The sequence below is a fragment of the Ictidomys tridecemlineatus genome, chromosome 10, assembly GCF_052094955.1.
Source record: "Ictidomys tridecemlineatus isolate mIctTri1 chromosome 10, mIctTri1.hap1, whole genome shotgun sequence".
NCBI lineage: Eukaryota > Metazoa > Chordata > Mammalia > Rodentia > Sciuridae > Ictidomys > Ictidomys tridecemlineatus.
Window position 1 is genome coordinate 81,766,899 of NC_135486.1, and position 12,578 is coordinate 81,779,476.

The 12,578-nt window shown below is 35.4% G+C and overlaps 1 protein-coding gene across 19 annotated transcripts in view; it reads right to left on the minus strand.

Annotated features, from left to right (window-relative positions):
• Mllt10 (MLLT10 histone lysine methyltransferase DOT1L cofactor) overlaps positions 1 to 12,578 on the minus strand; it is a 189,860-nt gene that overhangs the window by 10,664 nt on the left and 166,618 nt on the right. For all 19 annotated transcript variants that reach the window (XR_002484032.3, XM_040277627.2, XM_078023328.1 and 16 more), the window contains 6 exons: positions 8,460 to 8,577; positions 7,088 to 7,160; positions 3,543 to 3,697; positions 1,505 to 1,693; positions 770 to 858; positions 272 to 633 (listed from right to left, as the gene is read on the minus strand). Coding sequence is in view for 18 of the 19 variants with exons in the window: in XM_040277627.2 (XP_040133561.1) it covers positions 272 to 633; positions 770 to 858; positions 1,505 to 1,693; positions 3,543 to 3,697; positions 7,088 to 7,160; positions 8,460 to 8,577 (986 nt within the window). In the remaining variant the exon portion in view is untranslated. The remainder of the gene's footprint in view (positions 1 to 271; positions 634 to 769; positions 859 to 1,504; positions 1,694 to 3,542; positions 3,698 to 7,087; positions 7,161 to 8,459; positions 8,578 to 12,578) is intronic.

The following is a 12,578-nucleotide window of genomic DNA, read 5'->3' on the forward strand; positions in this document are numbered from 1 at the left end:
GAAAAATTATCATTTAAAAACAGACATCACAGATCAAAACTGAAATTTTCAACACAGACAATACTTTGTTATGGACACTGATTTAATTTTAATTGGAATTACATAAGTTTCAAAAAGAAATATATTCTACATATTATATACTTAGTTTTAAATTTCTGGTAGACTGACTTACAGTACATCTACAAGAAACACATTACAAGTCCCAACTTAAGCATGGATAACACTGGTACTATCTTATACTAAAAACCCAAAATATATTTAAGTTTCTTACCTGTTAGTCAGTGTAGCTGGCATGGGATGTGTTGCATTAGGTGGTACAGTTGTGTGGGTCAGGGGGGTAGGATTCTGGGATATTGTCACAGGGGTCTGAATAACCCCATTTAAAGCTCCTACGATGCCATTAATTGCCAGTTGGCTCCCTGGCAAAGCGCCAATTATTCCACCCACTGCAGACACAGCAGGAATGGTGGATGTCACAGTCTGCATCCCACTAGCTAGTGCCCCTACTGTCACACCATTGACCTGCTGAACTCCACTAACTCCTGAGCCTTGTTGAGCTGGACTCTGCCCAGCAGGAGGAGGAGTAGAAAGAGCTGATGAACTGCTGGTGCTTTGTCCACTGGAGGTTAAGTCCTAAAGGAAGAAAAATTAAAATTAAGTTGTAAAGAGTACAGTAAAAGCTGTTTAAAATAACTTTAAGCCATTTAATGTTATAGACCACTGCTTATAAGTAACAACACACAAATTACTATAACCAAACAAAAATTACCTGATTTAATACAGGAAGAGAATTATCAGGTAAAAAGCTGTTTCCTATATGAGGGCTCTTACTGCTGTTCAAGGAATCAGTAGTAGGAGCTAGAATAATAAAAGACAAAAACAAAACAAAACAAAACACTTATTTACCCTGTTAAATCATACTATGTGTAAGACTACAGGTTTATTTAAAAGCTATGCTGAAGTCCATAATAACAATACTTGAATATTATTAAATCTTACTACTCCTAAAATCAGTTTGAATAGAAAAATCAAAAAATCAAAACTGTATCTCTGTTGAACACCATAGCTTTAAATCACTAATGAGATCATTACACATTTAAACAAATATCATCATTAAACTATGTATTGAGAAGTCAAAGTAGCCAGTCATCAGAGATGGTGGCACATGCCTATAATCCAAGAAACTCAGGCAGCTGAGGCAGGAGGATCACAAATTCAAGGCCAACCTCAGTTAAGACCTACCTCAAAATAAATAAAAAGGCCTACAGGTGTAAGCTCAATGGTTGAATGCTCTGGGTTCAATTTTCAGTATTGGGGAGGAAAAAAATATATATAGGGAGAGCAAATCAAGTCAATCACTTAATAGGATTCTCTATGCCCTTCAAAAATAACCCATCATTCCTTTTCTACATCTTCATATGAACTGGTGAGCAATTACCACCCATTTATTATGCAACTGACATTAGATTTTCCTCAGATACAAAATAAATGTTTTCATACTCACCAGTCTGTGCTGAAAACGCATGTATCTGATGAGATGGACTAGGATTTGTTGTTATTGTCGGAAAAGGCACTGAAAGTTGTGCGTTCAATAACTGAAGACGTTCCTTTTTGGCAGTTAAGTTTTTTATCTGTTCCTCTAATCTTCGATTTTCAACTTGAAGTTGATGTAATGACTTCAGCATTCCTAAAACTAGCAAACATTTGGATGGTTTTTAATGAAGACACGTTCATACCCATGAATAAGTCTTTTATGGACACAGTATCAATAACTTTAGAAATAAGTTAAAAATATAAAAATCCTGTACAATATTTCTAAACAAGGCTTATTTTTAAGTTTATACAGATAATAAATGTCATTGATAACTGTATGTACATAAGCATAAAAGGAGATTGTTCCTAGATGTGCCATCTAGAAACACTGTTGCCACATACCAAAAACTCCTTGGGTTCAGGTCATTTCCAGTCTCAAAGAAAAAAATTATGTTTATTTTCCTCAAAATAAAAAAACTTAATTAAAACTTCAAAGTGCCTGCCATAACATTTCATTGAAGTTCTATTCACAATAGGAACCTTTTATTCGTTGCTCAATTTAAGCTAAGCATGCTAGGCTGGGGACATAACTCAGTGTTAGAATCCTTGCTTAGCTACACAAGGCCCTGGGTTCAATTCCCAGCATGGAGGAGAGGGGTGTGTGTGTGTGTGTGTGTGTGTGTGTGTGTGTGTGTGTGTGTGCGTGCGCGTGTGCGTGTGTGCGCGTGTGCGCGCGTGCGCGTGTGCGCGCGTGCGCGTGTGTGTGCGCAACGGGTGGGGTGGGGGTTTATTAAGTACACCACCAGACAGATGCCTGGCAGGAAGCCTCCAATACCCAGCTGCTCTCAGCATGTTGCTACAAACATCCCCCAGCAGGGAGCGCTGTGTGTGCACCCCTGCCACCTCTGTCCTCCCGGACAAAGGTGCATCTGGCTTTCTGCCCCATATCTCAGAAACTTTTGTCAATTTCTTCCAAGCCTCAGACATCCCAACTGACAACACAGAGCCTTGCTGTTAGGCTATGGTGATGGACACTTTAAAACTCCATGTTTTTAAGAGTTGTGTTTGTTTAACATGACCTCAGGGCCTTCAAAGGACACAACTCTACTAGTAAGGACACATGTGGTCATTTCCCAAGGATTTAACTTTTATCCCACCTCTTCAAGATGCCACAAAGAAACCCTTAGTGTGCCCAAATGAGATGCAATAAGACTGGCTAAACCTGTCCTCCAGCTATCCTGTTTAAAGGATTATCCTGGCATGAATTTCCTTATACTTAGCATTTTTTGGTCAGAGATCATTCATAAAAATGCCAATTTACGGCCCCTGGCTCACTAGCAATAAAAGTTTTGTTTCAATAATTTAATAAATATATGATAAATATAATGTATACTAACTATATATTATACTAATGTGTAAATATATCTACATATACACACACAAAATTTAGTAATTATGATTCTTCTACATTGTTAAATTAAGAAGGTAGCGGGCCTTTTTTTTTTTTTTTACTATATTCAGGTTTTTTTGGTTTTTTTTTTTAAAGAAATTATCCGAAAGTAAGAAAACTTTTGTCCAACAACTAAGCTTAGAGAAGATAGAGCTCATTTATTTTTGTAAACTGGTAAGGACAAAATGTGATGGAGAAATAAAGCATTAATGTTATAATAATTATAAATAGTAACCAGATAAAAGAAAGTGCTCATGCATGCCAGGCAGTGTTCTTTGCATTTTTCATGTTCTCAAAACAACCCTAAGATATAGGTATGTTCTTACTCCAAATTCTAATAAATGAAAAAAAATTTAAGAAACTTACTCAGAATCATTTGTTAATAGCAGATGAAGGCAGGATTCAAGTTAAAGCAGTCGAATCTATTAAACTAATACATTATACTTTCTGACTAATTTCATTATTATTTTGAATTTTAAAAAGTGGCTTCCGGATCCATTTGCCTATCTGTTCATCCATCCATTCATCTTTATTTGGAGACAAGAACATCAGTACTTACTGTCACTAGGAGTACCCTGTTCTAATAAAAACTGTTGTCCTTCACTCCACTGCCTCTCCAAAAGCTGTTCTATACTGGCTGCTACTGGAGGAAGATTTTCCAAACTGCTGTTTCCTGGTTGGTCATAGCGAATCTGTAAGTTGCTTACAGGGGATCTGTTGAAAACATTAAATCTCAAGTTAAAAAGAAGGGCAATGCTTTTAAGATGAGTACATTAAGTTTCTACCTTGTGTTGACCCCTTTTCTCTCTATAAGTTTCTCTGTTATAAGGTAACCTGTGCCAGAGTATCGGATTCCGGCATTTATAAAACCATAATCTACCCTAAAATTGAGTAATTATTATTTTTCCTCCTCAAATTATAAAATCAAGGAAATAGCTGATCATACTAGGTAACTAAAAAACACTAAAAAATACAAACATACCACCAATAATCTCTGAAATAAACTGTAAAAGAACTGTACATCGCTTTAGAATACAAACAAGGAAAAGACAAGAAAAACTGTAAAGAGTTCCACCATTCTGCCTTAATATACATGATAAAAGAGTAAGGCCATACAATTATAATACTATGGAAGGTATTTAAATTTATAACTAACAAAATCTCAATAATTAATAAATTTATAACTAATAAAAATCTCAAAAATCAGTGAAAAAAGACTGGAGTTGTGGCTCAGTGGCAGAGTGCTCCCCTCACGTGAGGCACTGGGCTTGATCCTTAGTACCACATAAAAATAAAATAAAGGTACTGTGTTCACCTAAAGCTAAAAATTTCTTTTTATAAAATCAGAAAAAGGGCCGGGGTTGTGGCTCAGTGGTAGAGCGCTTGCCTCACATGTGTAACGCACTGGATTTGATTCCAAGTACCGCATAGAAATAAAATTAATAAAATAAAGGTTCATCAACAACTTAAAAAAATAAATCAGTGAAAACGAAATTTTAGCAATTCTAATACAAATTCAAAGTCACTTATTTTGAAGTATTTTCAGAACTAAGGAACGTATTACGCCATACACACACACACAAAAAAAAACCACACATACATACATACATATATGTATGTATGTACTTAACCACTGAGAACATCCCCAGACCTTTTTTATTTTTTATTTTGAGACAGGGTCTCACTAAGTTGCTTAGGACCTCACTAAACTGCTGAGGCTGGTCTCAAACTTGCAATTCTCCTGCCTCAGCCTCCAGAGTCACTGGGATTACAGGCATGTTGCCACTGTGCCTGGCCAGCCCTAAACAATTGATTCCATTATACAAATATTTCAAAAATGTTTTAAATCTCTACTTCAAATGATAATCACTTAATCTTTCTAAGACAAAAACTATTTGTATTAAGATAAATATGCAATGTTCTCTTGTCCACATTATGTTTTGAATTAAAATGGGGCCAAACTCCATTCTACCACAATACATCAGTAAAGAGCCTTAAAGTTTCCAATGTGTTTCTATATAATTAACTCTTGATCTTCACATCAACCTGGTGAGAAATAAATACCTAGGGTTTTGGCTTCATTCTCAAATAAGAAAACAAAATGGGGCTTTGACAACTTGTCCAAAGCACACTACTTGTCCATTGGACACACTAATTCAAGTCTTCAAACATTTCACTACGGTTCTTGCCATAGTTTTAATATGCTTCTCTACAAAAATATCTTAAAATAAGAAGTTCAACAAATAAAGCTTTCTATTATACATGCAAACATTATGTGCTAAATACAGTTGGCCATCCCTCTCCAAATACCACATTATGCCAGGATAATGATAGTCTAGGTTTTACATTTCAGGATGATACACACACACACACACACACACACACACACACACCCCTCATTACTATACTGAGGACTGAACCCAAGGACACTGTATTAACGAATTACATTCCCAGCCACCACCCACTGGGAACTTTTTCTAAATTTTAAGACAGAGGGTCTCCTTAAATTGCTGGCCTCAAACTCATGATTCTCCTACCTCAGCCTACAAAATAGCTGAGATCACGTGGCTCTGGCTTTTTTTTTTTTTTTTTTAGTTTGTAGATGGACACAATGTCTTTATATATTTACTTATGTGGTGCTGAGGATTGAACGCAGTACCTCACATGTGCTAGGCAAGTGCTCTACTGAGTCACAACCCCAGCCCAAAAAGTAATAAAGTTGGAAATACATGCTAAAAGTAAATTAGTACCATTTATTATGTTATGTTCCATAAAAAATAAAGATTAAAAACACCAAAGTAAGGATCACTAAGGGATTCTGAATAATTCTGGGTTACTTGTGTGAAATTTTAAGTTTAAAAGGGGGATAAAGATTATTTCTTCCACTAAAACATTATGAGCAAAAATCCACTAACTTTCTTCTTTGAAAAGAAAAATATAACAGTATAGAAATACTTATAAATGAGTGAGGTATTTTTTTCATTGTATATTTCATATTTCTGGTTTCCAAAGAAAGAATATTTAATTTTCTGCAGAGTTCAATCAGGAAATATATGAGGGAAAAGCACTACTAGATGTACAATTAGGAAACAGAAAAATCAGGGTTGTTTGACTAATGTCTATACTGATAAAGATGTTCCTTTAGACATTACCCAACTATACTGGCAACACTAATACTCATCATTTGTCATTATATAAACTTTTTTACTAGAGATTGAACAAAATTTCAATTTTAAATAGAATTGCTCCCAGACATGAAGAAAAGACCCTGGCCTGGCCTGAGCTTTTCCCCTCCTGTTCTCCATTTTCACTCAATCTAATGTTTGAAGCAGAGTTTGTAAAATTTAAAAAAAAAAAAACAACTAAAAGAAGGTACAGAAGCTGAAAAAGTAAAATAAAGTGAAGACATGCATGAACTAAAGTTCCATTCTCTTTTATAGACTGACATATACTGCTTCATACCATCATTCTCCCATTTTAGAACAGAAAAAAAAACAGTTCTGTAAGTTACATTTATTGATAAGTTGCCTATTGATAATGGTACCTGAATGCTGTCATGTGTCTAGGAGAATTTCTCAAAGCATTTAATACATCTTCTATATTTTGCCTCAAACAATTTAAGAACACAAGGACTTATGAAACCTACCACAAGAACTCCATTTGCCCAAAAAAAAAAAAAAAAAAAAGGAATTACAAACTAAGGATAAGTGTACTACCCACTACAGAGTTAAAACTGAAACCCAAAGTTTTCAGACTTGAGTTTGCAGCTTTGAGAGATCTTAGGACTATTTTATGTCACCCAAATCAATGCCTGAGGAGTACAAGCAGCTAAATATAGAAGTGATAAAAACAATAGAGTTCTAACTAATTGGAAACCTAAGATATTCCTTTTAGTGCAGAAATCTTAATCATGTGTTTTAATTAACATTCAAATTTAATTTAGAATCATTTTTCTTGACTGTCTAGACAAGCTTCCTATCTACAGAATGCTTTTAGGGCTTCACAAATGCTCACTCTACTAATAGAAGATAACAAGTTTCCAAATCTGGAATGTTTCCTTTGCAGAGATGCATGGTAGTGTAAATAGAGGTAAATAGTGCTTACCGTGGTGAGAGACTTCCTCTGGGTGAGCTTCCTCTGCCAACTAGGCTTCTGCTATTGTCTCCAAGATCTTGATCTGCAGTGTAAATATTTCAGAGCTGATAAAGTGACTCTCTCGCTAGATTTTAAGCTCTTGCCTGATTTTTCCTAAAACACACATTAAACCTTTACCACTATCTTTCCAGTACTATAAAAGGAAAAGATCTAGCATTTTACTAGTTTAGAACTGCTGAACTGTGGCGTGTAAAGCGTTGTCCCTACACGTTTTTGTGGGTGTAGAAGGCCATGGATTATGTTCTGTTCTTTCATTCCTTTCAGTTTTACAGCACAGAAGCGTGGTTTGAATTTGCAGAACCCTCCCCTCAGCCACTTTTAATTTCTACGGTTAAAGTAATGAATCACAGCTGTGGACAGCTAATCTGTATGCTTATCACAGCAAATCCTTATGCTTTGTATTTTTTAACACTTTGCATCCCAAGACAAGTCATATCTTTTACCAAGCTAAAGTTACATGAATCCTTACACCAAGAATAAAATTACATAACACTAAATGTATAAATTAACACAAACAAGTAGAAATCCAGAATTCTATATTTAAAAGAAAATAATTTTTAAGTCTTCTAAATACTCCGTAGGTAACAACAGAGTATCTCTGCTTGAAGAGTAACACATTTTCCCTGCAGTTAGCCCCTTATAAAATAACCCTAACTGGCCTCTTTCAAGGTTGTCCTCCCCTTATTCTGAGTTGGGTAACCTCTGACCCTTGAAGAGTAAAGACATGACTGATCCATTCTTGGTGAACTGCTAAACCTATTCCCTTCCCCCAAACAGGCATGACTACTTGGACATGTCAACAAATCCTTAAGGATGGAATGAAACAAAGCAAATCCAGTGTCTCATTAAAACAGTACAAGAGGCAAAAGCTACAAAATGTCAACTGGTAAAAATTCACAGGATTACAAAACACTGCAGAAATTCTCTAACAGGATTTTTTTTAAAAAAACAAGTTTGTGTAATGCAGTTTCATGAATTATGCAAATAAAGGTTTAGGCTATTCACAGAAAAGCCTAGTGTTATGTTACTTTCATTGCATAGAACTGAGTACTGAACACATCAATCACAAAAGTCACAGGAGACATTGTTGCATTCCTGCCTGCTGATGGCTCTGCTTAAACATTTACATTTCAGACAGTTTAAAAAAAAAAAAAAAGATCACTTTTGCAACACAGCATACTATTTGCTTCCAACTGTGATTCCTTGAGTAAAACAACAAACAATCCTCTATTAACCACACCTGCAAACTTCTTCAAAGAAAATGAACTAATGAGGGTGGGAGAGATTATTAGAATTTAGAATTTAATTCTTGAAGCCTTACCTGTTTGATTGCTTTCAGACTGAGCTATGAGAGCTGCCATTGATGGATTTGGATTTAATCTATTGCCATATATATGAGATGGTGCCTGACTAAGAGAAGATCCAGATAGGGTATTGGCCTAAATGAAAAGAAGTACAATGATAAATGTTATACCTGTTATAAGTTATAAATTCCTCCCTCTAGTTCTAGTAACTACTCTCTCCAACTTCAGAATATGAGCAGAAGTTTTTGACTTTCTGAAAAGCGAATTTCATTCCAGTTTCACCATTCCAACATGTCCTAGTCAACACTAAAACCCAGTGGTATGGTAAACATGTGGGAATACAACTGATTATTTAATCTTATTAAACCATTTATAAAATAAGGTAGGGAGACAGCAGATGCCTAACAAATGCTTCAGCCACTTACATCACAAGCTGGCTAAGAAGGTCAAAGGGTCCAACTTCCACTTCTAGTATTTTAGCACAGAGCCATATTTTCATTGCTTAACTCTGTCATTAGTAAAACCTGCACACTGTTTTGTTACTTCCTATTTTGGTAGACTTGGAAGCCTGCTGCTTTTTCTGTTTTGTTTTGTTTTTATTTTAAAAGAAAGCAAACAGGCATCACAAGTATGTTTTCTATACAATGCAGGGCTCAACGAATCACAGCTTTGCCCTGACCCCTTATAAGGCACTGTCTTTTTGGCAGGAAGCCAGCTCTACTAACTGAAGAGCTCGGCCAAAGTTTGTAATTCATTCATGTTGCAAACCACAATTCTGAAGGCCTCTACTGGGACTTGCGCCAAACAAGCGAAAATGAACCCTTAAACAGATGAAGCTGAGGAGGCTGGCCAAAGTATTGCGTAATCCGATGTAATAAAAATGCCTTCTTTGATGTGCATACTCTTTCCCACTTTCCAAGAATATTATAAACTTAAAATGTGGCATTTTGGAAGCAAATCTCTTGTACACAAAATACTATTACTTACAGAAGGCTATTACTGGCCTAAAATAATTCTCAGATTTAACAGAACCACAAATTTTAAGTAAATATCTTATTGTTTCGCATGAATGAAGTCAAACTTAGGCTTTATAAAATGAAATCATTGCAAAGTTATTTCATAATACAACTCTTGAAAATAACTTCAATGAACTAAAACACTTCTAACAAAGAAGTGTAATAAGAGCAGAACATTCTGACAAGTATTAACAGCACACAAGAGACTATGAGAACATAATAGTTGTAACAAGGAAATGCTACAGAGAATAAACTATTTCTGGATTGACTCATATCTGACACTATATCTTGGCCTTTAGCCAACCTAGTAAGCATAAAATATGTACTTAACAATTCACAGAAAGAGTTCATGATGCAGATCCTTGTCCTGCTTTCCACTTTTTCAAAGGGTACATTTTATAGCTTACACTTTAATGTGTAAATTCAACCTGTTATTTTTTTATTTAATTTTTCCCTCTTATTAATTATACGCATACAGAGTCAATATGTTCATATTATAAAGTCCTCATAAAAGATAAGTAAAAAATCTCAACCTAAAGATCATACTGGATATTTACTATGCATTTGGTATTATAGGATACATAAAATGCACAATTTATAAATTGGGATACTGCTAAGACTTTTTTCTCTCAAAAAAATCAACTATCTGGTAATTTCAGCTATTCATAAAATAACTGAGAACAAGACAAATACAAACAAACCATCAGAAAAGCCAGATGTTACCAGTCTCATGGGTTATTAAAGTCTCAGATACCTAATATTTACAATGCCTTACGCAGAGCCAATTTACTTATTCTAGACAAAATTCTCCAAAAAAAAAAAAATCAACTAAGCATATAACAGATTAGAAATATAAAATTAATCAGGAACAAGGAAAAATAGTAGTTTCCTGAGACAGTCTGTTGGCAGCTGACAGCAAGAGAAGAGAGAAGAATATGTGGAAGAATGAGAGCATATTACAGTTCTGATGGGGTGGTCCTCAAAGAACATACACCTCCTATAAGTAAGGAAACATTCTTAGGATTCTGACTCTGGCTAAATCACAACAAATAATTTACCAAGTAGAATACCTTTTTAGTCCCAATGGTCAGTCCTATGAGCTGCCTTAGTCTCCTAATAAGATATATTCTTGGGCTGGGGATGTGGCTCAGTTGCAGAGCGCTGTGAGGTACTGGGTTCCATCCTCAGCACCACATAAAAACAAATAAATAAAAATAGAGGTATCGTGTCCATCTACAACTAAAAGAATATTAAAAAAAAAAGATAGACTCTTTTTTAGGAAGGATTCCTTCTGCCAATGGATTCATATCTACCCTTAGTAACTTCCAAATTTCACAGGGTGGCACTTTCTCATTATAAATTCCAAATTATCTTTAGTTTCCCTATCATCCATTAGGCCCACTATGATCAAAACAGAAAGCAATACAACATAATCTATTTGCATAATGAAGATCACAGAAAGAAAATAATGTAAACTATCTTTAGGATACAAAAGTCTATTTTTAAAAGATGGCTGGCAAAAGATGATATTAATAATAGTGTAATAAACTGAGAATACTACCCTAAATTACCAATTTCCCAAACAGGATGACTGAAAAGTAACTGATATATGTTTTACAAGAATCTTTTATAAAAGAAAAAAACATTATTAATTTTACCAGAGTTTGTTTTGGTATATTAAAACATCTAAATCAGTCTATATTAATCTCTGCCAGAAAGCTCAAGTTATAAATATTTTAAGGTAAGCAAAGGACTCCACTAATGTCTGTAACAGTACTTTGAAAACAATATGTGGCATATTTAGGGCTAGGAAACTTGATGACTCTTTCTGTTGGTGCCTCCAGCCCCATTTCTTAATGAAAATACCTTACAACTCACAGTAGAGAAGATGGATACATGGGAGAGTAAAGAAAAACAACTTAGTAAAGTATACACACAGCATCTGGCATTCTGTCACTAATAAGTGAAAACATTTAAGATTCAGGGGAAATTCACATTAACCTAGGGAAGCAAGGGTTATGAAGCAAAGGACACTGAAAGCTTTTCTGTAAAAGAAAAACAAACAAGGAATAAAGGAAATACTTCTCTACAACATACTTTGGGGCATGGCTTTTTAAAGGTGCACTGAAAGCAAATTACTAATGTACCATCAGTGTGCTTCAGACAATCTGCTGTAAAGATCAAATGTGGGGACAAGTGCACCGAGTACGGCACACATGGCATACATTGAGGGCGTCTTGAGTGGCAGGCTACTCCCCTCATGGTAGGTGTGTGAGTGGCAGGACACTTACCCTGTAGGCACAGCCCTGGGCATTAGGCCATGTGTTACAGTACCTGTGCTTGCTCCACGGCCTACTCCTCGACTGGCCACTGCAAGGACAGTTACAAACTGCACTGTGGCTGCCTGTAATCTGCTTAGCTACTGCCTGAGTATATGTACATGATAACTGCGCAATAAAATCAGACCTGCTTCCTGCTTGGTCTCTGAAGATCTTGATTAGCGACTCCACAGCCATACTCTCCTCTACCCTGTTCTGTAGACCTCCTCACTGGACAAGAGAGAGCCCATGCAATGAGAAATTCTTTTTGAAAGGAAGTACCTGTCTTATTATCCTGCCCAGGTAAGGAGAATATCTATGGTGGATAGATATTATCCTTGGACCTACTGGTACTCCAAGCATATAATTAACCCTAGGAGAAGCTAAGTAAAGGTTACCTTTAATACACACACACACACACACACACACACACACACACACACACACACACACACACACACTGCTGTTCTTACAACTTTTCTATTCACTTAAAATTATTTTAAAGTTAGTACTGCTATCATAAACTTCTGCTTTAATTTGAAATCTTATTCTAACACTCTAGTAAAAACCTCATTAAAAGAAGAATTATTTTACAAGATGGACCTAAAGACCAGTAGATGAAAACTAAACTGAATGATTATTGAGGTAAATCTAGATCATTTTTAAACAAAATACATGTAGGTCCCTGAAAACATTCTTAACAAATTTAGAATAACTTATTAAATGTCTAGGAAAAATTCATGTCTCTATGAAATCAGTATTCAAACTCAAAACAAATAAATTTAGCATTTCCTAAGCAGAC